The sequence below is a fragment of the Oryx dammah genome, unplaced genomic scaffold (assembly GCF_014754425.2).
Source record: "Oryx dammah isolate SB20612 unplaced genomic scaffold, SCBI_Odam_1.1 HiC_scaffold_15, whole genome shotgun sequence".
Classification (NCBI taxonomy): domain Eukaryota; kingdom Metazoa; phylum Chordata; class Mammalia; order Artiodactyla; family Bovidae; genus Oryx; species Oryx dammah.
The window spans coordinates 536,076-563,701 of NW_024070199.1; the positions used below are offsets into that span (position 1 = coordinate 536,076).

Below are 27,626 nucleotides of genomic sequence, written 5' to 3' on the forward strand. Positions count from 1 at the left end.
CATTTAGGTTAAGAGTTCAGAGTGTCTGGAATTTTTAACCATAATCTTTATTTGATGTCAACATCAAAGGGATATTTTAAAAAGCTAATGTCAATCCATGTTAGTAATATTTCAAGTCAACTGCATAAAAAAAGTACATCTCTCCATGTTTGTATACCCTATAACTGTAGATAAACTTTTGCATTTTAAAGCACTTGTCACTTATAAAGTGAAAGGTTTCAAAATGCCAAGTAAACATTTGCTAATTATTATTTTTTAAAAACAATATTTCTTTAGAAGATTCCTCTTCTTTGTGCTTACTGTTGATCTGCAAACATTCCTTAAAGTTTCTGGAAACTTCTCTGGGGAAAAAAAAATCTGGAAACCGGTCCAGAAAAAAAATCACAGTAGACAAGGACTAAGTGCAGACATAAGCAGCTCCATTTTATAAACAAAGTTTCGGCCTTCCATTTTATTCCACTGAACTTCTTTGAATGGCCCACGAAGATGATTCCACTTGCTATCTTGTAAAACATCACTTTTTGGAAGGTCTTTACATTGGTTACGGGGAAACTGAACCATAATCTTGCTGCCACTTTCAGGGCCATTACGAACTGTGGAGCGAAACCAAAATGTCAATATATTCATTTTTCAAGCTAGAAACAACAAAGATCACACAACTTCACTTTCCATGAGCATAAAAAGCCTTGTCTACCAACTTGAAAGTGCTTATTTAAAAGTACTTTTCAGGTTCAATATGCTAAAATAAAATTTACTAATTTATAGATATTGTGTGTATTTGTGTGTGTGCTCACTAGTGTCTGACTCTTTGCAACCCCATGGACGGTAGCCAGCCAGGCTCCTCTATCCATGTATAGTTTCCAGACAAGAACACTGGAGTGGGCTGCCATCTCCTCCTCCAGGGGATCTTCCGGACCCAGGGATCAAACCCAAGTCTCCCACATCTCCTGCACGGGCAGGCGGAGTCTTTACCACTGTGCCACCTGGAAAGCCCTTTAGAGATACTAGGCTGGTAAAAATATTTATGAATTAATGTTTGTAATATAAAAATGTGGCAAAGATGAGTGTTGGTTTAGGAAAATCACATGTTCTATATATTTTCAGAACATCATTTTTTTTCCTAAAATACTTGATAACCTAATCATTTAACAACTTAGTTAATATACACCCACAATGTGATGAAAGTCAAATGTTCAGAATCAGAACTGGAAAGGATGGATGAAAGATTATTCTGAATATGAACTTCAGGTTTTAATGAGGTTTTATAACTCAGGCAAGAAGAAAGGGTATTTAGAAATTCTTATCAATAATGGTCTTGCAATGATCAAGCCTACAGATTAACAAGCTGTGATCCTGTAGGGAAGAATGTCTAACTACCTACTCTTTCAAATATTTAGAGCAAGTATTAAAGATCACACTGAAACGATATATAATTTTCAACAAGACAAAATGTATACATGCCTATCAAAGTGCCCCATTCATGGTAGATGCTTCACAAAACACCTCTCTGTTCTATCCCTTGACCATCTTTAGGATCAGAGACTATTCTTCTTGCACATTTGCAGCAGTATATTTATAAATTAAAAAAAATTTTTTTGACCCCATCATGCAGCATGTGGGATCTTAGATGACCAGGGACTGAACCTGGGTCCACAGCAGTGAAAGTGAGTCCTAATTAAGGCAGGAGTAATAATGCTGATGGCATTTTGCAGATAATCTCCTAGGAAAATGTGTTGCCAAGCAAAACATCTTTTATAACTACTTTAAAATAACCTGTTGCTCTGAATAATAGCTATGATGAGATAAACACTCAACATAATTAATAAAGGAACTCACCTACTATAGAGGTAAGTTACTCTTATGTATGGTAACTACTAAAGCTAAATAAAAAGGCCAAACTCCCAAAGGTCTCTTTACATTCAGAGAAGTAGACAGTACCTGAGATAGCATAGTCACCATTCGGGGAGGCCACGGTTATGGCGGAGGCATTGCCAATGCTCTCTACAGGCCCCAGTCCCACGTGATTACTGAAGCTCAGGACCTGCCAGCCCATAACCTTGGCTAGCTGCTGAACTGCGTGCACCTGATGCTGTGACATCTGTAAATGAAAAAGGAAACTTCATTGACAATCAGAACAGGTATTTACTTGGCAGTAACTTGACATCATGACTGTAAAGTGAACTTTCATTGGAGTTTTCACTGCCTGGCAAAGGAACGCTATCTTATGTTTCAGGAATTCTCTTCTGTCCGGGGCAAGGGAACAAGATCCCACCTTCCACTGCAGAAGCTAAAATAGCCTGATACTTGCTTTCCTGTACACTGGCAGTGGGAACACAGCCCACAAGCTGAACTTGGCCAGCTGGAGCCTCCCACCTGGATCACTGAGTTTGGAGGAACATTCAAACAGCAGTGTAGCTGAGTATCTTCCACTGGCCCTGTCAAATCCACTCTCCAACCTAGTTTGTTCTGGGAGGCTGTCACACTAACAGCTTTTGTATCGATCCTTAGTAAAGAGACAACCCTGAAATCACCCTGAGAGACCTGACTGATGCACAGGGCAATAAAGAGTGTGCCTGCCACCGGCAAGGAGGGTGGTGGTGCTGGGATGCAGCAGCGGGGGCCCCGCCTGCCCGTGGCTCTCACACCTGGCTTCCTTTGATCCTGAGCCATTCGCAAGCCTTATTCTCTAGACTTCTTAGCAATTCTGGAAGTTCTTTAAAAGGCTTTTATTACACTTCTGCACGTGTTCTTAAGCCAACCAAAGCTATTTTAGGTACAGTCAACCAAGAGCTGCCATACGTCACAAATGCCCTTTAAATAAAGGCACCATAAAGGCAAATCAGTATAACAGATTACTGCTTCTAGGATGAAGAGGGTCAGTATTTTTGTAAAAATTTCTGTGAAATATAAATACGTGTTTCATGTGAAAGATATATTAGCATTTCAAAAACCGACCCTTTATCCCATAAGTCAGTATTTCAATGGATCATCACAACTCCATGAAGAAGGTAGGAAAAATATTGTTCTTACTTTATAGATGAAAGAAAAAAAGGTCAAAAAACTTGCCCAGTGTCACAAAGCAAGTCTGTGGTATAGCTGGTACTAGAACTCAATGCTTTCCATACTGTCCCTTACTATGAGGAATGCTGTCCTAGGGCTTATGCATAAAGTGTTCCATTCATCAAAATGGAGAATGGATACTATAGTTTTGTATTTGATCGTCCTTTCTCTGGTTTTCTTGGATTAATACTTCACTTTCACGTGGTCCTGGAGGTGTTGTAAATCTCAGCTAACAGGAGAAATTTTAAAAGTTTGGTAGTCTCAGAACTGGTCACGCATCTTAAATACAAACTAATAGCTGAAACAAACCTAGGACAGTTTATCAACATTTTCAATTAGCCAAAAGGTGGTAAAATGTGCACTAGAAATCGTTGTTTAGTCGCTCAGTTGTTTCAGACTCTCTGTGACCCCCTGGACTGTTGTGCTCTAAGCTCTTCTGTCCATGGGGACCCTCCAGGCAAGAAGAGTTGCCATGCCCTGCTCCAGCAGATCTTCCTGATCCAGGATCAAACCTGCATCTCTTTGTGTCTCCTGCACTGGCAGACAAGTTCTTTACAACTGAGCTACCCAGGAAGCTCTGCACTAGAAATTAGTTGGCAGGAAGAAACGGCTTTTAAAAATAATGTTACTTCTTATCGGCACTGTCCTTTCAACAGGTAGAGTGGAAGGGGCTCAGGAGCTGTGTTACCTGGGACAGAAGGAAGTCCTGAAGCTCCTGGCCCTCATGAGACAGTGTGATCACCCTCCCATCTCTGTGCACGACCCGGATCTGCTCAACTCCAATATTCAACTGCAGCTGAATGGACCTTTATAGACAACACACACTAAATCAGAAATGTCCAAAATTACCTTATACAAATGTCAAGAACCTTTAGAGCAAAGAAAAACAATACAACAGTTTTGATAATCTACACCAAGACCCATGGGGGGAAGAGTTTCCTCAGGTTCAGTGAAAACTATCAGACTCCCACTAAACTACTGACACCATAGGCCACGGACCACCAGTCTACTCAGAAGGATGTGGGGCAGGAAGCACAGCTTGTCACCCTGCCAACAGCCCCTGCTCCTCTTCTTGAGGAGCTTCTTGAGGCTATCAACACAGCAGCCACACACCTGTGTTAAATAAGAAGCGATGTGCACTGAGAGCGTGTGAGGCCTGCCCGGACCCAAAAACCTGGGTCCTCACCGGAGCCATGCGCTCTTGCAACAGCTTCACAGGCCCGGGGTTCCAGGGTCCCCACAGGAGACTCGGCCCACTGATAACACTCACCCCACCCTGGGACGTCCAAAGCCGCCCCCAGCAAGGGCTTGTAATTTCTCCCAGTCCAGAACCATTTCACCAACTGGGGATCATTTTTGCCATAAGCAGTGTTGCCTAGTAACACACATGGCATCTTTCCTTATCAAGTTACTAGGTAACTAGAGTGAGAGTTAGCCAAAGGTCAAATTCTCATACAGAAAGGAAAAACGGTTAACTTTTCACTCTCTTCTGAAATAATCAGCCAACAAGTCGAAATACGTATGCTCTACTAACTCAGCTTAGGTCAAACAAACTCATAAAATAGCCAACGAATATATATATACAGGTCACAAATCTCTTCCAAGTCAGTTCACAAATTTTTAACGTATGATATGTACAAGAAACACAAAACTCCTCAAATAATCCAGATGAACAAATGCAGAAAAAAACAGCATTATAGCTTTCCACATCTGATAGTGCCTCTTTCTTCCTAACTTTGCTTTTACAGCAAATATTTAAGAATAAAAAACATTTTGGTAACTATATAAAACTGTAATTTTGACTAATTAAAGTTTATACATTTCTTTTGAAGGGAAAAAAAACAAAATTCACAAGGCTTAAAGAAGAAAAAGAAGTCCTTATCTCTTACTTTTAAAAACACTCTACAGCTCAAATAATTTACTGGAATGTTATGCTTCCCTATCAAATAAAACCCAAAAACTTGATGTAATCATTCTGCAAACATCAATACATAAAAAGCAACTTAATGTATTTAACAACTTCTTTTCAATACTTACTTGCATATCTGTTCATAGCCTTGTGATGTGATTAAGACTTTCACACTAGATTCATAAACATCATTAATATTTGACCAATGAGCCTGTATCTGAGGATCTTCAATGCGACTTGCTAAGCTGTCAATGGTTGCAGCAGTCCTTTTAAAGAAAAGAAGTTCAAGTTTTTATAGTCACCATATAAAATAATAAGGTGATAAACTGCTTATCAGTTTTATGGCTATTTGAAAACAGATGGTGACTTTCTGAAAATACCACTATTTGAAAAGCAAAGATTTAAAAGAAAAGTCAGATGTAGCTCTGATGTACTGGTTCTCAACTTCACATCACAACACATTCTCAGGCCACACTGATTTCCTTTTAATTCCATTTGTTTTCTGCCACTCAGAAGATCTTACCAGAACACAAGTGAAAGGCATACTTATAGGGTACTAATCTAATCTCTAAAAAGAATATAAATTATTCATAAATATCAGTATTTGATCCCTGGTAACAAATAACTTGGGACATACCTACACTTGAGAACTATTACTGTCATGGAATTAGTGTTTTCAAGAAAAGCTAGAGAGATTTACTGCACAATTAAAACCTATATCCCAAGAAAGATAAGTATAGTGAGAAATAAGATTTTTCAAGTGATTATTATGTACCAAATACTGTAATAAGTGCTTTCATGAATTATTTTAACCTTACGAACAACTACTATTATTACCTCCATTTTTCAGAAGGAACAAAAGCAGTTTAGCAATGTTTAGTGACTTGCCCAAAGTTTGAAGCTGTTTGGGGCACAAAACCTGGAAGGCTAACTCCAGAGCCAATAATCTTTCCTTTACATTTTATACACACTAATGAATAGCCACTGCCTAGAAACAAAGCATAAATTACGTAAATCAACCAAACTATTGAGATCCTCAGTGTCTAAAATCTGATATTAGCACTTTATCGGCTAGAGAAGGAAAAGGCATGAGGAAATGGAAGAAATGAGAATAGCTACTGAGGACAAGGGATTTTTATATCAATTTTTATATGTTCTTGTATCCTGCTTCTGCTCTAGTACTAATTTCTTTCAGTCCATTTTTAACTTTCCTTTCTTCTTCTGTTATTTGTTTCCCTGGCAGTGCTCCAAGAATTTTTACAGCAGAAAAATTTGTGAGAGTTTTCATCTCAGTATTAACATATATCAACAAATTAGAAAAAGATATATAGCAATTGAGAATTGGTAAAAGAAATCATGGAATATTCACACAATGGGCTATCACATAGCTATTAAAATATCTTTGAAGGGAGGATATAAAATTTTATGATACCATATTTACTTAAAAAAAAAAAAAAATGCCCTGACACATATACTGTTGACCCATGAACAATGGGACTGAACTGCACTTGTACACTTACAAGAGAATCTTTTTCACAAAATAATTACTGTAACACTGCATAATTCATGGTTGCTTGAATCCAGGAATGGAAAATCTGGGAAATGGAAGAACTGCCTGTTTGGTGGCCGAGCATAACTTATACCAAACTGGATTTTCAATACAGAGGGTCGGTACCCCTAACTCCTGTGTTGTTCAATGGTCAGATGTATGGAAAAATATATGAATGTTAACTGTATGGAATTACACAGATGAGTCGATACATTTAGAACATTATTTCTATACCTAAGGGGAGAAAAGGGAACATTTTTTAAAGTTTTGCTGCTTCCAAGATTACAACTACCTTTCTGAAACTCATTAGCTGCTCACTCGTGTCTGACTCTCTGAGACCCCATGGCTGCATGGACTGTAGCCCACCAGGCTCCTCTGTCCATGGAATTCTCCAGGCAAGAATACTGGAGTAGGTAGCCATTCCCTTCTTCAGGGGATTTTCCTGACCAGGAATCTAACCCAGGTCTCCTGCATTGCAGGCAAGCAGATTCTTTACTGCCTGAGCCACCAGGGCAGACCAATTCTGAAACAAAATGGTTTTAAAGATAACTTTTCCCATGCCCCTCATTTATTTCAGGGAATAATCCGAAATTTGCAACATTAACAACACAGTCAAATTAATTAACAGCTTCTATACTTGAAATGTACAGATGGAAAGTAACAGTCATCTAACCCTAACCCTACTGTTTATAAGGAACCTGTGTATCCACTATTCAATTTGACCAGAGTCCTTTAACCCCAATTGAGAGAGGATTAGATATTAAGTGCTGCTGCTGCTAAGTCACATCAGTCGTGTCCAACTCTGTGCAACCCCATAGATGGCAGCCCACCAGGCTCCCGTCCCTGGGATTCTCCAGGCAAGCATACTGGAGTGGGTTGCCATTTCCTTCTCCAATGCATGAAAGTGAAAAGTGAAAGTGAAGTTGCTCAGTCGTGTCTGACTCTTCGTGACCCCATGGACTGTAGCATACCAGGATCTTCCATCCATGGGATTTCCCAGGCAAGAGTACTGGAGTGGGTTGCCACTGCCTTAACTTGCCCCAAATTACTCAGCAAGTGGCTGAGCCCTGGCTGAAGTGTATCCTTCATCCTGAATTCTGTACTCCTTTCACTGTGTCATGCTGTTGTCTCAACATGTCTTCCTAATTCATTTCACTGAAAGTTTCCATCCTGAGACCAAAGACTAATATAAAACCATGACAAATAAAGCTATGACTATATTAACAGGAAAAATAAAATTCAAAGTAAAATGTCATCCACAAAAACAGTGTGCCCTCACCTGTTGAGTACAATCAAGGTACAATCACTGAAAGAAGTAAACAGACCTCTTTACTAAGTGCCAATAATGAAACAGAAGAGTACCCTGTGGCATTTGGAAAAGACTTTGTTTAGGTCCAATCATGCCAAATTCTTTAGTAAATGATGTACAGAAGAAAGAAAATGAGAGGGTGGTCCCAAGATGGTCGAGCAATAGGATGGGGAGACCACTTTCTCCCCCATAAATTCATCAAAAGATCATCTGAATGCTAAGCAACTTCCACAAAACAATTTCTGAACGCTGGCAGAAGACACCAGGCACCCAGAAAGGCAGCCCATTCACTTCAAAAGGAGGCAGGACAAAATATAAAAGACAAAGAGACAAAAGAGTTAGGGACAGAGACCTGTCTTGGGGAGGGAGTCGTGAAGGAGGAAAAGTTTCCAAACAGCAGGAAACCTTCTCACCAGCGAGTCTGTGGGGAGTTTTGGAATGTCAGAGGGCAACATAACTGGGAGGAAAAAAAAAAAAACCCACAGAATACACACTTAACCCCAACTCCCAGCGGAGTAGCCTCCCAGACGCTCGCCTCTGCCACCAGGAGCAGGGGCTGGACAGGGAGGCGCAGGCTCTAACCTAAGGTGCAGCCTGGCCCGCTCACAGAACAAAGGACTGAGCGATCACCAAAGGAGAGCTGGCCGGCTGCAGCCCAGCCCCGCCCTCCGCCAGAGGCAAAGAAGCAGGTAAGCGACAGTCAGACCAAGGGGCAATCTCAGCCCCAGGGCCTGGCATCCTTGACCAAATTGTGAGCAGGCTCCTAGTTGCTAACCATGTCCTCCTGGTGTCCTGGATGGCTGACACCTGCCAGGAGGGTTGCAGCCGGAGATTAGCTCACCAGAGGATATACACAGCACACCCAGGAAACCAAGTGTCCAGGACCAGGGAGGTGATTAAGATGCACGGTCCACCAGGGGGAGTGTGCTCACCAAGCACCTGGTTGCCAGAACTGCTCCGACCTGGGAAGGGCACGAAACACAGGCCCAACCAAGTCTGTGCCCTTGTGAAGTACCTGAGAACCTGAGCAGCTTAGACCTGGAAAGCGCACAAAATGCAGGGCCCGTTTCGGACAATGCCCTGCAGAGCACCTTGGAGCCTGAGCAGTGTAGACCCGTAAAGCAAACGCCATGAGTGGGGGCAAACTCAGTGTGGTCCACACACTGTGAGTACTCCCCACATACGGCAGTGATATTTGTTTGCAGTGTTCCTCCCTCCCCACAGCACAACTGAACAAGTTAGCCTAAATGATGGACCATCTTCACCCCCTTGTTTCAGGGCAGAAATTAGACACTGAAGAGACTTGCAAACAGGGGAAGCCAAATGAAACAAATAAGAGGGAACTGCTCTGGAAGTGACAGGTGCAACAGATTAAAACCCTATAGTTAACTAAGAATTGGAGGGTGCCTATAGACCTTGAGAAGTACAGTCTGAAACAAGGAACTATCTGAAACTGAACTGACCCCACACTGCCCGCAACAGCTCCAGAGAAATTCCTAGATATATTTTTACTATTATCCCTTTACAATTTTTTTAAAGTTCTTTATTGCTCCTTTAACTTTCATTTTTATAACCTACTATTACCTTGCAAAAAAAAGACCCTATTTTTAAAGCAAATTTCATACAAATATTTTTTATAATTTTTGTGATTGATTTTGTTTTGTATTTTTAATATTGTATTTTTGAGACTCTATTCTCTACTCTAGATTTTTAATCTTGGCTTTCTGGTATTTGTTATCAATTTTTTACCTTTAAGAATCTAATCTCCAGTATCCATTTTCACTTACGGATGTGATTACTGGCTTGATTACTCTCTCCCTTTTGACTCTCCCTTTTCTCCTCCTGGTCACCTCTATCTCCTCCCTCCCCTATCTTTTCTCCATGTAACTCCGTGAGCCTCTCTGAGTGTTCCAGACTGTGGAGAGCACATAGGGAATTGATTACTGGCTAGACTGCTCTCTCCCCTTTTGATTCCCCCTCTTCTCTTCCTGGTCACCTCTATCTCCTTCTTCCCTCTTCTCTTCTCCATGTAACTCTGTGAACCTCTCTGGGTGTCTCTCACTGTGAATTTTTTCACCATTCACCAAGATGTTTTATCATCTGCACTGTATGGATGGATAAGTCTTGAGGCTACTGTAAGAATAAGACTGAAATCCAGAGGCAGGAGGCTTAAATCCAAAACCTGAGAACTCCTGATCCATACTGACATGGAAACCAAGCTCCACCCAAGAATCAACAAATATCAGAGCAAGACACACCACACTAATTCTCCAGCAAAGCAGGAACACAATCCTGAGCATTAAAAGACAGACTGCCCAAAGCCATGCCAAACCCACTGATGCCCCAAAACTCACTACTGGACACTTCATTGCACTTCAGAGAGAAGAGATCCAGCTCCACCAAACAGAACACAGACACAAGCTTCCCTAACCAGGAAACCTTGACAAGCCACTCGTCCAACCCCACCCACAAGGAGGAACCTCCACAATAAAAAGAAACCACAAACTTCCAGCCTACAGAAAGGGTACCCCAAACACAGCAATCTAAACAAAATGAAAAGGCAGAGAAATATTCAGCAGGTAAAGGAACATGATAAATGCACACCAAACCAAACCAAAGAGGAGGAGATAGGGAGTCTACCTGAAAAAGAAGTCAGAATAATGATGGTAAAGATGATCCAGAATCTTGAAAACAAAATGGAGTTACAGATAAACAGACTAGAGACAAGGACTGAGAAGATGCAGGCAATGTTTAACAAGGACCTGGAAGAAATAAAAAAGAGTCAGTCAGTAACGAATAACACAATAACTGAGATCAAAAGCACTCTGGAGGTAACCAACAGTAGATAACTGAGGCATAAGACAGTATAAGTAAGATGGAAGACAGAATGGTGGAAATAAATGAAGCAGAGAGGAAAAGAGAAAAGAAATGAGGACAACCTCAGAGACCTCTGGGACAATGTTAAACGCCCCAACATTCAAATCATAGGAGTCCCAAAACAAGAAGACAAAAAGAAAGGCCATGAGAAAATACTTAAGGAGATAATAGTTGAAAAATTACCTAAAATGGGGCAGGAAATAGCCACCCAAGTCCAAGAAACCCAGAAAGTCCCAAACAGGATAAATCCAAGGCAAAACACTGCAAGACACATATTAATCATACTAATGAAGATCAAACACAAAGAACAAATATGAAAAGCAGGAAGATAAAAGCAACAAATAATACACAAGGAGATCCCCATAAGGATAACAACCCATCTTTCAATAGAAACTCTTCAGGCCAGAAGGGAACAGCAGGACATACTCAAAGTGATGAAACAGAAATCCTACAACTCAGATTACTGTACCCAGCAAGGATCTCATTCAAATACGAAGGAGAAATCAAAAGCTTTACAGACAAGCAAAAGCTGAGAGAATCCAGCACCACCAAACCAGCTCTTCAACAAATGCTAAAGGATCTTCTCTAGACAGGAAACCTTTCATACACACAGAAAAGCTGTATAAACTCAAACCCAAAACAACAAAGTAAATGACAACAGGATCATACTTTTCAATAATTACCTTAAATGTAAATGGGTTGAATGTCCCAACCAAATGACAAAGACTGGCTGAATGGATATAAAAACAAGACCCTCATATATGCTATCTACAAGAGACCCACCTCAAACCAAGGGACACACACAGACTGAAAGTGAAGGACTGGAAAAAGATATTTCACGCAAATGGAGACCAAAAGAAAGCAGGAGTAGCAATACTCATATCAGATAAAATAGACTTTGAAATAAAGGCCATGAAAAGAGACAAAGAAGGACAGTACATAGTGATCAAGGGATCAATCCAAGAAGAAGATAAAACAATTATAAATATATATGCACCCAACATAGGAACACCAGAATAGGTAAGGCAAATGCTAACAAGTATGAAAGGAGAAATTCACAATAATAGTGGGAGACTTTAATACCCCACTAACATCTATGGATAGATCAACCAAACAGAAAATTAGCAACGAAATACAAACTTTAAATGATACAATGGATACAGTTAGACATAATTGATATCTATAGGACATTTCACCTTAAAACAATGAATTTCACCTTTTTCTCAAGGGCAAACGGAACATTCTCCAGGTTAGATCACATCCGGGCCATAAATCTAGCCTTGGTAAATTCAAAACAAGTGAAATCATTCCAAGCGTATTTTCTGACCACAATGCGGTAAGATTAGACAATGCAGTAAGATTAGATGTCAATTACAGAAGATAAACTATTAAAAATCCCAACATACGGAGGCTGAACAACACGCTGCTGAATAAACAACAAATCACAGAAGAAATCAAAATACAGATACAAACAAATGAAAACACGACAAACCAAAACTTAACGGGATTCAGTAAAAGCAGTGCTCTGCGGAGGTTCATAGCAACACAAGCTTACCTCAAGAAACAAGAGAAAAATCAAATAAATAACCTAACTTTACACCTAAAGCAACTTGAAAAAGAAGAAATGAAGAACCCCAGGGTTAGTAGAAGGAAAGAAATCATAAAAATTAGGGCAGAAATAAAACAGAAAGAAATAAAAGAGACTATAGCAAAAATCAACAAAACTAAAAGCTAGTTTTTTGAGACGATAAAATAGACAAACTATTAGCCAGACTCATCAAGCAAAAAAGCAACAAGAATCAAATCAACCAAATTTGAAATGAAAATGGAGAAATCACAACAGACAACACAGAAATACAAAGGATCATAAGAGACTACTATCAGCAACTATATGACAATAAAATGGACAACTTGGAAGAAATGGACAAATTCTTAGAAAAGTATAACCTTCCAAACCTGAACCAGGAAGAAATAGAAAATCTTAACAGATCTATCATAAGCATGGAAATAGAAACTGTAATCAAAAATCTTCCAACAAACAAAAGCCCAGGACCAGCTGGCTTCACAGCTGAATTCTACCAAATATTTAGAGAAGAGCTAACACCTATCCTACTCAAACTCTTCCAGAAAATTGCAGAGGAAGGTAAACTGCCAAACTCATTCTATGAGGCCACCATCACCCTAATACCAAAGCCAGGCAAAGATGCCACAAAAACAGAAAACTATAGGCCAATATCACTGATGAACATAGATGCAAAAATCCTTAACAAAAATCTAGCAAACAGAATCCAACAACATATTAAAAAGATCATACATCATGATCAAGTGGGCTTTATCCCAGGGAAGCAAAGATTCTTCAGTATTCACAAATCAATCAACATGATACACCACATTAACAAATTGAAAGATAAAAACTATATGATTATCTCAATAGGTGCAGAGAAAGCCTTTGACAAAATTCAACATCCATTTATGATAAAAACCCTCCAAAAGCAGGCATAAAAGGACATACTTCAACATAATAAAAGCCATATATGATAAACTCACAGCAAACATCATCCTCAATGGTGAAAAACTGAAAGCATTTTCCCTAAAGTCAGGAACAAGACAAGGGTGCCCACTCTCACCACTACTACTCAACATAGTTTTGGAAGTTTTAGCCACAGCAATCAGAGAAAAAAAAGAAAGAAAAGGAATCCAGATTGGAAAATAAGAAGCAAAACTCTCACTGTTTGCAGATGACATGATTCTCTACATAGAAAACCCTAAAGACTACCAGAAAATTACTAGAGTTAATCAATCAATATAGTCAAGTAGCAGGATATAAAATTAATATACAGAAATCCCCTACATTACTATACACTAACAATGAGAAAACAGAAAGAGAAATTAAGGAAACAATTCCATTCACCATTGCAACAAAAAGAATAAAATACTTAGGACTAAATCTACCTAAAGAAACAAAAGACCTATATAACGAAAACTATAAAACACTGATGAAAGAAAATCAAAGATGACACAAATAGATGGAGAAATATACCACGTTCATGGATTGGAAGAATCAATATAAATGAGTATACTACCCAAAGCAATCTACAGACTCAATGCAATCCCTATCAAGCTACCAACAGTATTTTTCACAAAACTAGAACAAATAATTTCAACATTTGTATGGAAATACAAAAAACTTCAAACAATCAAAGCAATCTTGAGAAAGAAGAATGGAACTGGAGGAATCAACCTCCCTGACTTCAGGCTCTACTACAAAGCCACAGTCATCAAGATAGTATGGTACTGGCACAAAGACAGAAATATAGATCAATGGAACAAAATAGAAAGCCCATAGATAAATCCACTCACCTATGGGCACCTTATCTTTGACAAAGAAGGCAAGAATATAAAATGGAGAAAAGACAATCTCTTTAACAAGTGGTGCTGGGAAAACTGGTCAACCACTTGTAAAAGAATGAAACTAGAACACTTTCTAACACCATACACAAAAATAAACTCAAAATGGATTAAAGATCTAAATGTAAACTATAAAACTAGAGGAGAAGAACATAGGCAAAACACTCTCTGACATAAATCACAGCAGGATCCTCTATGACCCACCTCCCAGAGTAATGGGAATAAAAGCAAAAATAAAGAAATGGGACCTAATTAGACTTAAAAGCTTTTGCACAACAAAGGTAACTCTAAGCAAGGTGAAAAGACAGCCTTCAGAATGGGAGAAAATAATAGCAAACGAAGCAACTGACAGAGAATTAATCTCAAAAATATGCAAGCAGCTCATGCAGGTCAACACTAGAAAAATGAATGACCCAATCAAAAATTGGGCCAAAGAACTAAACAGACATTTCTCCAAAGACAACCTACAGATGGCTAACAAACACATGAAAAGATATTCAACATCACTCATTATCAGAGAAATGCAAATCAAAACCACAATGAGGTACCATCTCACGCCAGTCAGAATGGCTGCTATCCAAAAGTCTACAAGCAATAAATGCTGGAGAGGGTGTGGAGAAAAGGGAACCCTCTTACACTGCTGGTGGGAATGCAAACTAGTACAGCCACTATGGAGAACAGTGTGGAGATTCCTTAAAAAACTGGAAATAGAACTGCCTTATGACCCAACAATTCCACTGCTGGGCATACACACCAAGGAAACCAGAATTGAAAGAGACACGTGTACTTCAATGTTCATCGCAGCACTGTTTATAATCGCAGCCAGGGCATGGAAGCAACCTAGATGTCCATCAGCAGACGAACGGTTAAGAAAGTTGTGGTACACATACAGAATGGAATATTAGTCAGCTCTTAAAAAGAATGTATTTGAATCAGTTCTAATGATGTGGATGAAACTGGAGCTTACTATACGGAGTGAAGTAAGTCAGAAAGAAAAAGACCAAAACAGTACATTAACACATATATATGTAATTTAGAAAGATGGTAATGACGACGCTATATGCAAGACGCAAAAGAGACGCAGATGTATAGAATAGTCTTTTGGACTCTGTGGCAGAAGGTGAGGGTGGGATGATTTGAGACAATAGCACTGAAATGTATACTACCGTATGTGCGATAGATCACCAGTCCAACTGACATGCATGAAACAGGGCACTCAAAGCCAGTGCACTGGGACAACCCTGAGGGTTAGGATGGGGAGGGAGGTGGGAGGGGGGTTCAGGATGGGGGACACATGTACACCCATGGCGGATTCATGTCAATGTATGGCAAAACCACTACAATGTTGTAAAGTAATTAGCCTCCAACTAAAATAAATAAATTTTTTAAAAAAGAACAAAAATGAGCTTTGAAGTTAGGCCTGAAGACTGACTTTGCTAATCTTTTAGTTGTATAACCTTGAGCAAGTGGAACAACTTCTCTGAATCCCAGTTTTACCATCAGTAAAAAAATGTGCTAACACGACCTGACCCACAGCTAAGTATTAAATAAGTCAACATATAGGAGAGTGCCTTCCAAAATCCTAAAATGCGGGACAACCGAAAAATATACAGAAAGCTTCAAAAAAGGTTTCAACCAGTTCAGGAAAAGTAGCTCATGGATGGGTTATCATAGAAAGTTTGGTGTTCCAAGGCACTTTCCTACTCAGCTGTCTTTCAAAACTTTAATGCCAAGTGTTGGAAACAAAAAAGTGACATGGGCAATAGATGTAAGGCTTCCCCAAACTTGACAGGGCCATCTACAACCATAAACTCGTATACTGCAGTCACCTCCCTCTCCCTGGGAAAAAGATTAAAGTATGCCAAAAACAGTGTACACGAGGCAACATAAAGAAAAAAGGACTGCAGTTTCAAAGAAAGATAGTAACTTTGTCCTTACCTACTCCTCAGAAATATATGCTTTGCTTGTTTAATTATTTTTTCCAGAAGCCCTTCACTTGACTGTATTGAATTAATTTCATTTTTATCAAAAGCTTGAGGACCAGAAAGTCTCATTCTCTTATGGCCGAAAGGTGCGCTTGCTGGATGTGGCATCATAATGGAGCTCAATGTCTGTTTATGAAACTGTAACAAGAACAGCCATTGTCAACAGCCAGTACCCACATATTAACTACACAACCAATTTTCGATCAAATCATGGCTCACAGTTTGGAAACATGAAAGTAATGGATTGGAAGCACATATAAAGGTAGTCTAGGCACACAGATAACATGTTAACATCTACTGCCGCCAAGTCACTTCAGTCATGTCTGACTCTGTGCGACCCCACAGACGGCAGCCCACCAGGCTCCCCCGTCCCTGGGATTCTCCAGGCAAGAACGCTGGAGTGGGTTGCCATTTCCTTCTCCAATGCATGAAAGTGAAAAGTGAAAGTGAAGTTGTTCAGTCGTTTCTGACTCTTAGTGACCCCATAGACTGCAGCCTACCAGGCTCCTCCATACATGGGATTTTCCAGGCAAGAGTACTGGAGTGGGGTGCCATTGCCTTCTCCTAACATCTACTAGGCTAAATGTGTTGGTAAAGAAAAGGGTCTCTCTCCAGCTGTCGTTGGTTTTTATGTTAAAACTTTTATAAAAAACAAAAATAAATATTCTTCAGGGAGTCCCACTGACAGAACACGTGCAATCCGTAGACAGTTATTCTACTATATCCTGGATTAGAGGTTCTAAGACCTGGGTACAACAGAACCCCTTAGGAATATAAAAAACACTGATCCTTGCACCATCACAACTAACTAGACCAGATCTGGGGGTGAGACATGGGCAGCTGGAATATATATTCCTATTAAAAGATTCTCAGGACAGTTCTAAATAACCTGTAAGTAGAATGTATCCTGAAATAATTCAAGTAATCCTGTTCACAGGCACTAGCAAGACATTTTCCAATTACCCAATCAGAATCAACCTTTAGCATGCGCTTCTTACACCTCTCTATAAAACTTGCAGTAGAATAGAAGCTATGCTTGGCCACAGAGACTATATTCATAGTCTCTGTGTTCCCTGAGCCCATAACAAGATCTTTCACAGCACTACTAGTGAATGTCATTCATTGCTTTATGAATAATGAGGACTCAGCAGTGAGAAGGTTGTGTACTTTCACTGCTGTACGTACACTTACCACACTGCAAAGAAAACATTTACTTCATTACCTCTCTAATCAGTAGATGCAAATTATGCTCTAGAACATAAAGATGGTCCTCTGGACTTTGCTTCTCGGTAGCAGATTTTGGGGATTTCTTATCATTTGAAGAATGGCACAAAGAAATAGATAACTGCAAGCCTATTTATAAAAATAAGTAGGACAGACATAAATAACTTATAATATGGAAAAGTACAAACTATTTTCATTAAGTATTACCACAGCCCATTTTCAAAAAATACATTCTGAACTCAAAGAGGAGGCTTTTGTGATTAACATTTTTACACCAAACCCATGAATACGATAAACTACCATGTATTCAATTTCTATTGACTTACAATGTGGCTGCTGACCTTCAGCTATGGCTAAAGACAGGTGAACAGAAACTGTAATTTGTTACTTCTAGATTTTAAATTAAAAAATAAAACAGAGTTAATAACTGGTATTACTGACTAGAAGACCTTCCCTGTTCCCATGAGAATCAGGATGAAATTTTTCACTCCAGAAACCCATTCTCTTAACAAAACCTAAGATACCCAGAATTTATGTAAAAAAACAAGTGGAGCTAATTAAAAATTGATCTCTTGTTAAATCTAACTGCTTCTGAAAAATATTTTAAATCCAATTTCCACAAATTTAGGATATTATGGGTATTTAATTAAGCATTTTCTAAATAGAAACAGCAACTGAAAAAGATACATGACCCCAATGTTCACAGAAGTATTATACACAATTGCCAAGGTATTGAAGCAACAGATGAGTGGATAAAAAAGATGTGGTATATATAAATACAATGGAGAACTTAGTCATAAAAAATGACATTTTGTCATATGCAACAATATGGATAGACTTAGAGAGTATTATGCTAAATGAAATTAGAGAAAGACAAATGCTGCATGGTATCACTTACAAATGGATTCTAAAAAATAAAACAAATTAGTGAATAGAACAAAAAAGAAACAGACACACAGACACAGAGAACAAACTACTGGTTACTAGTTGGGAGAGGGAAGCAGGGAGGGGCAACATAGGGGCAGAGGATTAAGAATACACAAAATACCTTGAAGGACACATCAAATGGTAAAACTACTTGTGATTATGAATGAGTTTTTTGTTTCTTGTATTATTTTGGTTTCCTATTATGTATATCTTAACTTTTAAGAAATAAATGTTATTTTAAAAACTTTTAAAAGAAAGTAAAAACTATGTATAAAATAAGGTACAAGGATCTTTATTTTATAACTATAAATGGAATACAACTTTTAAAGATTGTAAATCACTGTTGTATACCTGAAACTTACACATCAACTATACCTCAATAAAAAATTAAAAATTTTTTTAAATTAAGCATTTTCTAATTGACATCTCATCTAGATAATAAGAGGACCTTAGGAAATCTTCTACAAATAGTGTTGGCATAGACACCTCAAAGCAACCGTTACCTAATAACAGGTTTGCTAGGGCAAACTTTAACAGGTATTGTTTAAAGCCAGGAGTGACACCACTGAGGACACAGAACAGTCAGCAGTGCAGACTGGGCTGCACACTTCGCTGGCTGTTACAGCTATTATTAGAGGCTACACACTACTCTGCTGTTACCATTCCTTCAACACACCCAAACTGCTACCCTCTTTGTCCTGGCCCCCAAATCACAAAGTTTTAATTATCACTCAAAAGGGTAGGCTGCACTTACTTGGGAAGGGCTGAGAGATGATCTGATTTTTCACCACAATGTGAGGGATCTGTGATTTAATTTGAACAGCTTCCCGGGAGAGCTGTGCAAAAATTTCTTTACATAAGAGAACATTTTGTGCTGCTTCTAATTTTGTCTGCCAATGTGGGGAACCTGAAAGACAGGCAACATGCGTATATACTAATTACCTAATTGTTACGACTTTTCTAAGATCTGTGTTGCACTAGGTCTTCATTGCAGCTCTTGGGCCTAGCTACCCTACCGCAGGTGGGATCCTAGTTCCCTGACCAGGGATCAAAACTGTGTTCCCAACCACTAAACCACCAGGAAGTCCCTTAATTACCTATCTTAGGCATTAACTAGCTTAAATGATGATCAACATACAACAAAAGTTCAGAAAACTATGTATTAAAGCATACCCCTTCCAAAATATAGAATTTTTTACTTCTTCTACACAGAGAAAACTGGTAAGTAAGTTCAACCTTTCAAAAATGACTGCACAGGAATTCCTTCGTGATCCTGTCATGAGGATTCTGCACCCTCACTGCTGAGAGCCTGTGTTCAATTCCTGGTCAAAGAACTAAAATTCCACAAGGTGCATGGTGTGGCCAAAAAACAAAAGGACTGCACAGCTATTCACTAATAACTGATTCAGTTCAGTTCAGTCGCTCAGTCGTGTCCGACTCTTTGCGACCCCATGAATCACAGCGCACCAGGCCTCCCTGTCCATCACCAACTCCCGGAGTTCACTCAGACTCACGTCCATTGAGTCAGTGATGCCATCCAGCCATCTCATCCTCTGTCGTCCCCTTCTTCTCCTGCCCCCAATCCCTCCCAGCATCAAAGTCTTTTCCAATGAGTTAACTCTTCACATGAGATGGCCAAAGTACTGGAGTTTCAGCTTCAGCATCCTTCCTTCCAAAGAAATCCCAGGGCTGATCTCCTTCAGAATGGACTGGTTGGATCTCCTTGCAGTCCAAGGGACTCTCAAGAGTCTTCTCTAACACCACAGTTCAAAAGCATCAATTCTTCGGCGCTCAGCTTTCTTCACAGTCCAACTCTCACATCCATACATGACTACTGGAAAAACCATAGCCTTGACTAGACGGACCTTAGTCGGCCAAGTAATGTCTCTGCTTTTGAATATGCTATCTAGGTTGGTCATAATTGATTAACAAATTATAAAGTCATGTTTCCAATTGCTCTTATTTAAAGTACCTATTTTTCCTAACTATATTTACTTTTAGTCAGGGCAGACAAGACCAGAAGTTAGAGAACAGAACTATACCTGGTTTGGATTTAGGCAAAGGTCGTTTGAAGAGGTTAACTGTGCCGAGGTCACCTATGTCTGGAGCCTGTTTTTGAATTGAAACCTACATGAAAATAATAACACAAAAATATGTTACCTAAGTAGCTTCTGGGCTATTAATAAGAAATTACTTGAAAAATACTTAGACAAATACCCTGATATACGCAGACCCTTCTAAATCACTAGGAATCTGGACATCAAGGGGACAGTAATCTTCAGGTATCTTCTTGTCTAGATCAATATCTGTATTCTTTATTACTTCAAATGTACCATGATGGGGAAACAAAGACCCTAATGGGATATTAAAAACAGGAAAATCAAAACAGTTAACATGTTTATTCAACAGAAATTACTGAGTATATAATAATATCTCACCTACATATCGTGACGTATACATTAAGTTCCCACCAAAAATATGTGTTTCAGGGGGGTGGGGAGGAAGAGGCATGGTAAGCAAAAAGAAGAAAGGAAGCAGGAGAAAACAGCTATTTACCTTAAAAAAAAACATGTCTTAGTCTAATGGTATCATTATAAGGACTCCACAGGCTATCCAAACTGTTTTATTCCAATGGAATTTTGATAAAATGAATATAATTCTAGACTATATATATATATCTCTCTATATTCACAGTAATATAAGTAATATAATCTACTTACACATATTTAAACCTTGGAGACTAAACACTTCTGGAGCTCAGCCTCTGTAATAAGGTTGCGATTGAAGGATTCTGAATTCAACAAGAGGACAAAAAGATAGCATATACACCACTTTTTGTCAACCAACTCCTAGACTTTATGTGATGTCTTTTGAGACAGCTGCCCTGGGCTGGTGAATTACCTGAGGAGGGCATAGATAAATGTAACTGCTGCTCCAGATTTTCTTGCAATTAAAAACAGAATTTAATCAAATCCTCTTATAACAGAAGTAACCGTTTTAGCTAAAGTTCTTATGCATAATTATTCGTTGAGAAGAGCTTACAGTGTCCAGAGCCAGAAAAGTACTGCTTCTATAACCTATCTATTAAAATGTAAAAATGTCTTTGTCATCTTAATTCATCTTTTGATGGAACTTTACCATTAGAACTCAAAATTTTCCAATTCACACCAATACTAAGGCATGTAGGCCCTTGAGCTAACCACTTCAAATTATATTCCTTTAATTTGAAGATACTCATGGCTTGCTCTGGAAAATGAATCCTTTTCAAATATCACTCCACTACTGTTATCTCAGTGATTACAGCCAGGGCTCTTTGCTTCTTTTATCCCTGACACTCAAGATCTTTTACCCCACTGAGCTGTGAATCTTATAAACTTTTACTGTATAGCTCCTCTGAATACACCGGCAGCTTAAAGACACTGCCACAATTGCTTTGAGAAACCTGCTATTACATATTATAGCTCAGCAACAAAGAATTTATACCAGAAGGTGTGAAGTCAAAACATCCAACTTTGTTATATACTCCAACAAAATATATTCCTTAAGTTAGGGTTGCAGCCCTGGCTGAATGGAAAAAAAGGGGAAGTGTTTTCACCATTATATCTCTTTACCCAGGAGTAAAAAACCGCTTATCAGACTTAAGGAAGAAAAACAGAATAAGAAAAAATAGAAATGTTTCTTTTTTTCTTTTATGCACAGTGTTTAAGGGACTGATCAAACTCCCCAACTGAGGAGTCCAGTCCCGCCTCCTATTTCTGACTAAAACGTCAATTACGGTTCAGGGTGTGTTGGCACATAAACTCTATCTCTGAACTTTCTGTTAAATGAACCTAAAATTTTTTCAGATTAACTATATATCCTTCTATATAGCTGACTTCCCAGGTGGCACCAGTGGTAAAGAACCTGCCTGCCGATGCAGGAGACGCAGGTAACGCAGATTCGATCCCTGGGTCAGGAAGGTCCCCTGCAGTAAGAAATGGCCACCCATTCCAATATTCTTGCCTGGAAAATTTCATGGACAGAGGAGCCTGGAGGGCTATATAGTCCTTGGGGTTGCAAAGCGTCAGACACGACTGAACCTATACACACATATAAGGCTATGATGAGAATAATTTGAGTTTTTTCAGGCTTATCTATACCTGCACTTCTGTAGCTCAGATCTCCAAGAATTTTATCTCCAACTTTTCTAAGCTTCCAGTGTTGCCTCAATCTCAAAAGCTCAGAGTTGAAGTCTCTTTGTAGCTTATTTTCTTGGTTTTCAGTGACTGATTTTGTCAGTCTCTCTGCCCCCTTCAGTAGGATCTGTGCTGCTCCAGCAAGTGACTTCTTTTTAGATATTAACTGCAACGTCTGAGGATTCTATCAGAAACAATCCAGAAGTGTAGGGCTGTATTATTTTTAAATGATTTTTTAAAATGATACATTTTCTCAATAATAAAATACCTACTCAAGGGAAAATTTAAAAAGAAAAGCAAGGAGAAGGGAGAAAAGCTCATAATGTTTAAAAGAATAATAACCTTAACCCATTTCTTTGGTCACTTGATAATAGACTTATGCTAAACTAAAACACTACACCATCAGAACTTAACACTGCATAAACCTGGCCCAGCCTAGGTTAGGTTCCCCTCTCTGCACTGCCATTCCTCTCTTTATGTACAGCATTCTCCATATTACCCACAAGAACACCCTTTCAAAGCACTCATTTATACCTCAGAGAAAAGTCTTTAATTGGAAAACTGATGAGAAATCAAAACCTATGTATTATATATACATACATAAATATCCACAGTCACTATCAATCCACACACTATCAATTCCAAAAAGCCAAATTTAGTAGAAGTTTTCTGGCTGCATAAGAATCAAAATAATAAAGGTTCATAAAAATGTCACAATTTCTGATCACATTACAGAACCTAATTTTGAGTTTTTGGAGAGCTTAAGACAGTCTTTAAAACTTCATGTGGACTTAATTTTGCACCTAAGAAAAAGGAAACAATAGACACACAGCCTAAAAGATGGTATTGAGACTTAATAAAATGGCACCATTATTCAATCAAAGCCCACAAATACCTGTTTTGGAGGAAGTGCATCCTGAGAGACAGGATCAAGAGTCATAAATTTTTTATCCCTAACAATACTGAGAACATCATAAAGAACACACATCTCTGTCAGAGCACTTCTCAAATTGTTCCTCACTGAATCCCAAGGCCAAAGGGAGGGCTGAAATTTCACCAATCCTAAAAAGTGAAAGAAAAAAATAAATACCCAGATATTAGTTATAAAAAACTCAGAGATTCAAAAGTACTAAAAAAAAAAAAAAAAAAAAACAAGAAAAAAGTACTAAAAGAAGAAATAATGAATTCTATTTCAAATTGTTCCCTCTTTTATCCCATTCACTCCACTCTTTCTAGAATCTTTGTTAACATTTAAGTTGGCATTCCTACAATGGCAAAACAAATACGGTTTCTAATTTCCTAAGTTAAATCTAACATTACAGCATGATAGCAGGCATTCAAATCTTTTAAAATCTAAGCAAGCCTTCTTAATAACCTTTTTTTTCTTCCAGCTTTTAAAACCTTAAGAATTAATTGTTGAGAATTTTCAATACATAGAAAAATACAAAACTACAAATGACCTATAATGGCAGCATTCTGATAGTAAACACTATTCTCTTCCAATCTCTTAATCACTTTTAGGAATTAAATTTCATGTATAGAGCCTCAACATAGAGTTCAAACAACAGAAATACAGAGTAAAAACTGAAAGTTTTCCTTTATTCCCCACCCCTAATTCTCTCTCCTCCTGAGAGGCAATCACTAATAACTGTTGGGGTATCCCCATCCAAATGTTTTTTTAATGTATTTATATACATATACTCCCAATTTCCCATTACTTGCTTCCCCTGCCCCTCAGTATGTCCTAAAGACACCTTCACATCAGAAGATCAGAAGACCTTCACATCAGAAGATCTACTTCATTCTCTTAACACTGTAAGATATTCTGGAGCATGCACTGTGTTCTCAATCGCTCAGGCATGTCTGAAGCATAGATATACAGTAAATTTAAGAATTCTCTGGCAGTCCAGTGGTTAGGACTCTGCTGTTCCTCTGCAGGGGGCCCGGCTTTGATCCCTGGTAGGGGAACTACAAGGCCATGGCACCCCACTCCAGGACTCTTGCCTGGAAAATCCTATGGACGGAGGAGCCTGGTGGGCTGCAGTCCATGGGGTCGCTAAGAGTCGGACAAGACTGAGCAACTTCCCTTTCACTTTTCACTTTCATGCATTGGAGAAGGAAATGGCAACCCACTCCAGTGTTCTTGCCTGGAGAATCCCAGCGACGGGGGAGCCTGGTGGGCTGCCGTCTATGGGGTCGCACAGAGTCGGACACAATTGAAGCGGCTTAGCAGCAGCAGCAGGGAAACTAAGATCCCTGCAAGCTGTGCGATGTGGCCAATAATAATAATAATAATTGAACAATGGGCAATAATTTTAACCATTTCTGTGTGATGGGCACATAGACTGGTTCCAACAATGCCAGTTTTGGCCTATTTTTTCAATGAACTGTCTTTTCAGTTTGAAGGGACTCTGAATATCAGGGATATTAACCGTTTGTGTGTTATATGTGTTGTATAAACTTTCCTCAGCCTGTCATTTATCTTTTTACTTTGTCTGTGGCATCTTTTTCCATTACTATTTTTAAATTTTATGCAATTAATACACCTATCTTTTCTTTCATAAGGTCTATGTTTCCTATCTTGCTTAAGAAGGTCTCTCCTGGGATTTCCCTGGTGGGCCAATAGCTAAGACTCTGTATTTCCAATGCATGCAGGGGGCTTGGGTTTGATCCCTAGTCAGGGAACTAAATCCCACATACAACTAAGATCCAGCCCAGCTAAAAAAGTAAATAAACATTAGTGGGGGCAGGGGAGAGAAAAAGAAGGTCTTTCCTAGTGCCAAAGTTACATGATTATAACTTCTTTCCAATAATTTACCTTATTCTCTTCATCTTCATTTCAATCCTTGTGGAAATATTTCTGTGTGAGGTCTGAGGTAGTATTTACCAAATGGATCTCTAATTGTCCTAGCACAGCTGGCTTGAAATGCTATCTTTAAATTCCAATTTACACAGTGTCTGTTCACGTAACTAAATCAAGAACTGCTAAGATTTTATTTTTGACAATAAGAATCCAAAACCACTCATACTTTTTCTATAACTAACTAGTTTTATTTTCCCTATAATCCATTTACTATATATATAGCATCCAGCGTAATCTTCGGTAAACAAAATCATCCGTCTACTTGAAATCTTTCAAAAGCTTTCAGCCGTCCTTCTAATAAAAGCCAAACGCTTACCCTGGCTGACTGGATCTACCTGATTTGGCCTCTGCCTGACTCCTAGAACTTATCACATACTCCTGTCAATATAACCTCCTCTCAGTAGGAGTTAGTAACATCATGCATCTTGCACATGGAAACAAAGTGATTAGTTCAAAGTCACATAGCTAATACAGGGCAGAACCGAGACGTGAACTCGAGGGCTCCTAACCAGGGTGCCACATTAGGGATGCTACCTGCATGCAGGTCAGGAAGCAACAGTTAGAACTGGGCATAGAACAACAGACTGGTTCCAAATAGGAAAAGGAGTATGTCAAGGCTGTATACTGTCACCCTGCTTATTAACTTATATGCAGAATACATCATGAGAAACGCTGGGCTGGAGGAAGCAGAAGCTGGAATCAAGATTGCCGGGAGAAGTATCAATAACCTCAGATATGCAGATGACACCACCCTTATGGCAGAAAGTGAAGAAGAACTAAAGCGCCTATTGATGAAAGTGAAAGAGGAGTGAAAAAGCTGGCTTAAAGCTCAACATTCAGAAAACTAAGATCATGGCATCTGGTCCCATCACTTCATGGCAAATAGATGGGGAAACAGTGGAAACAATGGCTGACTTAATTTTTCTGGGCTCCGAAATCACAGCAGATGGTGATTGCAGCCATGAAATTAAAAGACGCTTACTCCTTGGAAGGAAAGTTATGACCAACTTAGACAGCATATTAAAAAGCAGAGACATTACTTGGCCAACAAAGGTCCGTCTAGTCAAGGCTATGGTTTTTCCAGTGGTCATATATGAATGTGAGAGTTGGACTATTAAGAAAGCTGAGTACCGAAGAACTGATGCTTTTGAACTGTGGTGTTGGAGAAGACTCTTGAGAGTCCCTTGACTGCAAGGAGATGCAGCCAGTCCACTCTAAAGGAGATCAGTTCTGGGTGTTCACTGGAAGGACTGATGATGAAGCTGAAACTCCAATACTTTGGCCACCTCATGCGAAGAGCTGACTCATTTGAAGGAGAAGATTGAGGGCAGGAGGAGAAAGGGACAAGAGGGGATGAGATGGTTGGATGGCATCACGGACTCGATGGACATGGGTTTGGGTGGACTCCGGGAGTTGGTGATGGACAGGGAGGCCTGGCGTGCTGCGATTCATGGGGTCGGCAAAGAGTCAGACACGACTGAACAACTGAACTGAACTGAAAACCCAAACACTCCCCTAGCGACAGGGTCTCACACTCTGTCTCTCAAGGAAACCCGCGCAGAAACAAGGACTGAGAGGCGAGCAGCGCCCGAAAGTGTCCGGACGCCGCCGCCCCACGCGGCCATGTCCACGGCGCCTCACCGGGTGCGCCCGCGGCCTCACCTTCCTCGTCGTCCTGGTCAGCACTGGACCCCGCGCCCGCCCAATCCTGTGCGTCGCCCTCGGCGCCCGCCGCCTCCTCCTCCTCCGAGCCGGAGCCCTGGCTGAAGTCGATCCGCTGGGCCAGACGCGCCAGGTTCTGAGACATGGACAGAGGCTGCAGGTACGTCTCGGTGCCGTCCAGGCCCACCTCCTGGACCTGCTTCTCGCAGGCCGACTCGATGCTGATCCGCACAGCGCGCACCCCAGACATGCTGGCGGCGTCGGCTCGGCGCCCGCACCGGGCTACAGCCGAGGGAGGGAGTGGGAGTGCTTCAGGGTACCCAGGACCACGGCGCAGCGGAGGCGCCCGAGGAGACTGAGCGCAGCTCCAGGTCCGGAAACAAAGGCCACACTGGACGCTTTCCCACAATGCACCGCAGGCCCCGGCCCTCCCCCGGCCCGGCTCGCAGTCTCGCGGGAGGAAAGCGGCCGGCGCGGGGCCCACACTTCCGGCCGCGCGCCTGGTTTAAATCCCGCTGCGGCGCACGGAAGAGCTTCTCGGTCTGTGAAAGGCGTGGCCGGCCGCCGGCAGGCGGGATCCCTGCGGTCTTCCTCCGTCTTAACTGTTGCTTGTTGGAAAGAGATGGAGGAAGGCAGGAAGAAGTCGGCCGAAAACGAATAGGGAAAAGGAGATGAATG

General features: G+C 40.0%; 1 protein-coding gene across 1 annotated transcript; it reads right to left on the reverse strand.

Annotated features, from left to right (window-relative positions):
* Window positions 1-26: 26 nt before the first annotated feature.
* MED17 (mediator complex subunit 17) lies at window positions 27-27,377 on the reverse strand. Its single transcript, XM_040256490.1, has 12 exons — window positions 26,949-27,377; window positions 23,319-23,485; window positions 22,388-22,607; window positions 20,466-20,602; window positions 20,291-20,375; window positions 19,003-19,155; window positions 17,320-17,450; window positions 16,051-16,235; window positions 5,098-5,235; window positions 3,749-3,866; window positions 1,939-2,098; window positions 27-593 (listed from the first exon to the last, which is right to left on the reverse strand). The coding sequence occupies exons 1-12, from the start codon at window positions 27,196-27,198 to the stop codon at window positions 382-384; spliced, it is 1,956 nt and encodes a 651-aa protein (XP_040112424.1). The 5' UTR covers window positions 27,199-27,377; the 3' UTR covers window positions 27-381.
* Between the last annotated feature and the right edge of the window lie 249 nt (window positions 27,378-27,626).

Bases quoted from the DNA above. Each gene is read 5' to 3' on its own strand.
- MED17 (XM_040256490.1), bottom strand. From the start codon at position 27,198: ATGTCTGGGGTGCGCGCTGTGCGGATCAGCATCGAGTCGGCCTGCGAG. The intron at 19,156-20,290 runs GTATAGTTCTGT...CCTGTCTTTCAG, and splicing joins TTTGCCTAAATCCAAACCAG to GTTCCCCACATTGGCAGACA. The intron at 5,236-16,050 runs GTAAGGACAAAG...TTTCTTTAAAAG, and splicing joins CATATATTTCTGAGGAGTAG to GACTGCTGCAACCATTGACA.